The following is a 1,615-nucleotide window of genomic DNA, read 5'->3' as shown; positions in this document are numbered from 1 at the left end:
ACAGGTCACACACACACACACACACACACACACACACACACACAAACAACCACTGACCAACTACTACAGGTCACACACACAACCACTGACAAACTACTACAGGTCACACACTGACAAACTACTACAGGTCACACACACAATCACTGACATATTACAGGTCAGACACACACAAAACCACGGATAAACTACTACAGGTTACACACACAACCAATGACCAATTACTACAGGTCACACACAAACACACACACACACGACCACTGACAAACTACTACAGATCACACACACAATCACTGACATACTACAGGTCACTCACACACACACACACACACACGACCACTGACAAACTACTACAGGTCACACACACACACACAAACACTAACCAACTACTACAGGTCACACACACACACACACACACACACACAACCAGTGACACACTACTACAGGTCACAGTGATGAGACTAAGAGGTTGAACTCAGCTCAGATCTGAATGTGTCGTTGTTTTTGTTTTTGTGTTCAGATGTATGAAGTGTCAGAGTAAATATTCCACACAGGAAGCTCTGGAACAACATCTGCTGAACGCCACACACAACTACCCCTGTCCTCACTGCCAGAAGGTCAGGGTTATTTCAGTATTATTTATATGATATTATAGTAATTCTTATCTTTTATTTTTATATTTTAATTTAATTGTCAAGGCAATATTTTTAGTCTTTTTAGTTTAATGTTTGCATCTAATATTCACATTATATTTATTTTATTTCAGCTTTATTTAAGTTAATGAAAATGATTTAATAGTTTTAGTTTTAGTATTCATTTAGTAAATATTAGTATTTTGAATTAGCTTTTGTTTTAGTTTTTCATTTTAATTGAACTTTTAGTAATTTTATTATGGGCTTTTGTCATTTGTATTAGTATTGTAATTTAGTTCTAGTTTATGAATTTAAGTTCCTCAGCTTAAATTTATTTTCATTACAAAATGTCAAGTTTTTCATCAAATAATTATTTTATTATATATTTTTTTATAATATTATTTTTAATAGTTTTCGTTAATAATGGCATAGCACACTGCAGACAGCAACACAGGAGTCAGTTTCTGAATGTTTCTGTTTGAAGAATCAAGAATCAAATGAAACAGACGTCAGTAGTGAATGTGTTTGTATCTGTCAGGTGTTTCCGTGTGAGCGGTATTTCCGCAGGCATCTCTCCACTCACGGCGTCGGCGGCAAATTCAAATGTCAGATCTGTAAAAAGTTCTTCAAAACTGAGCACTACCTCAAACTACACACAAAGATCCACTCAGGTACTGTGCTTGATGTCCTCTACTCCTAAATACAGTTTTAGTTTTATATAGATGAGTTTATGAAGCATCTTGAAAGATTTAAGTCTGGTTTTTTTGTGTGCTGGGCAACGATTAATCGTGATTAATCGCATCCAAAATAAAAGTTTCTGTTTATATATGTGTGTGTACTGTGTATATTTATTATGTATATAAAAAGATACACACATACAGTATATATTTAGAAAATATTTACATGTATATATTTATATTAATATAATTTATATTATAAATAAATATATTTAATATATAAACATAACATATTTTTCTTAAATATAT

The 1,615-nt window shown here is 32.8% G+C and overlaps 1 protein-coding gene across 2 annotated transcripts in view; it reads left to right on the top strand.

Moving 5' to 3' along the window:
- Nucleotides 1-1,615, top strand: part of LOC107752200 (zinc finger protein 341-like) — a 23,159-nt gene that overhangs the window by 14,587 nt on the left and 6,957 nt on the right. For both annotated transcript variants that reach the window (XM_016568099.1, XM_016568098.1), the window contains exons 11-12: nucleotides 518-614; nucleotides 1,168-1,300. In XM_016568099.1, coding sequence (XP_016423585.1) covers nucleotides 518-614; nucleotides 1,168-1,300 — 230 coding nt within the window. The remainder of the gene's footprint in view (nucleotides 1-517; nucleotides 615-1,167; nucleotides 1,301-1,615) is intronic.

Source organism: Sinocyclocheilus rhinocerous, unplaced genomic scaffold, assembly GCF_001515625.1.
Source record: "Sinocyclocheilus rhinocerous isolate Xijiao unplaced genomic scaffold, SAMN03320098_v1.1 scaffold1462, whole genome shotgun sequence".
Taxonomy (NCBI): domain Eukaryota; kingdom Metazoa; phylum Chordata; class Actinopteri; order Cypriniformes; family Cyprinidae; genus Sinocyclocheilus; species Sinocyclocheilus rhinocerous.
This window is presented reverse-complemented; position numbering and strand designations above follow the sequence as displayed.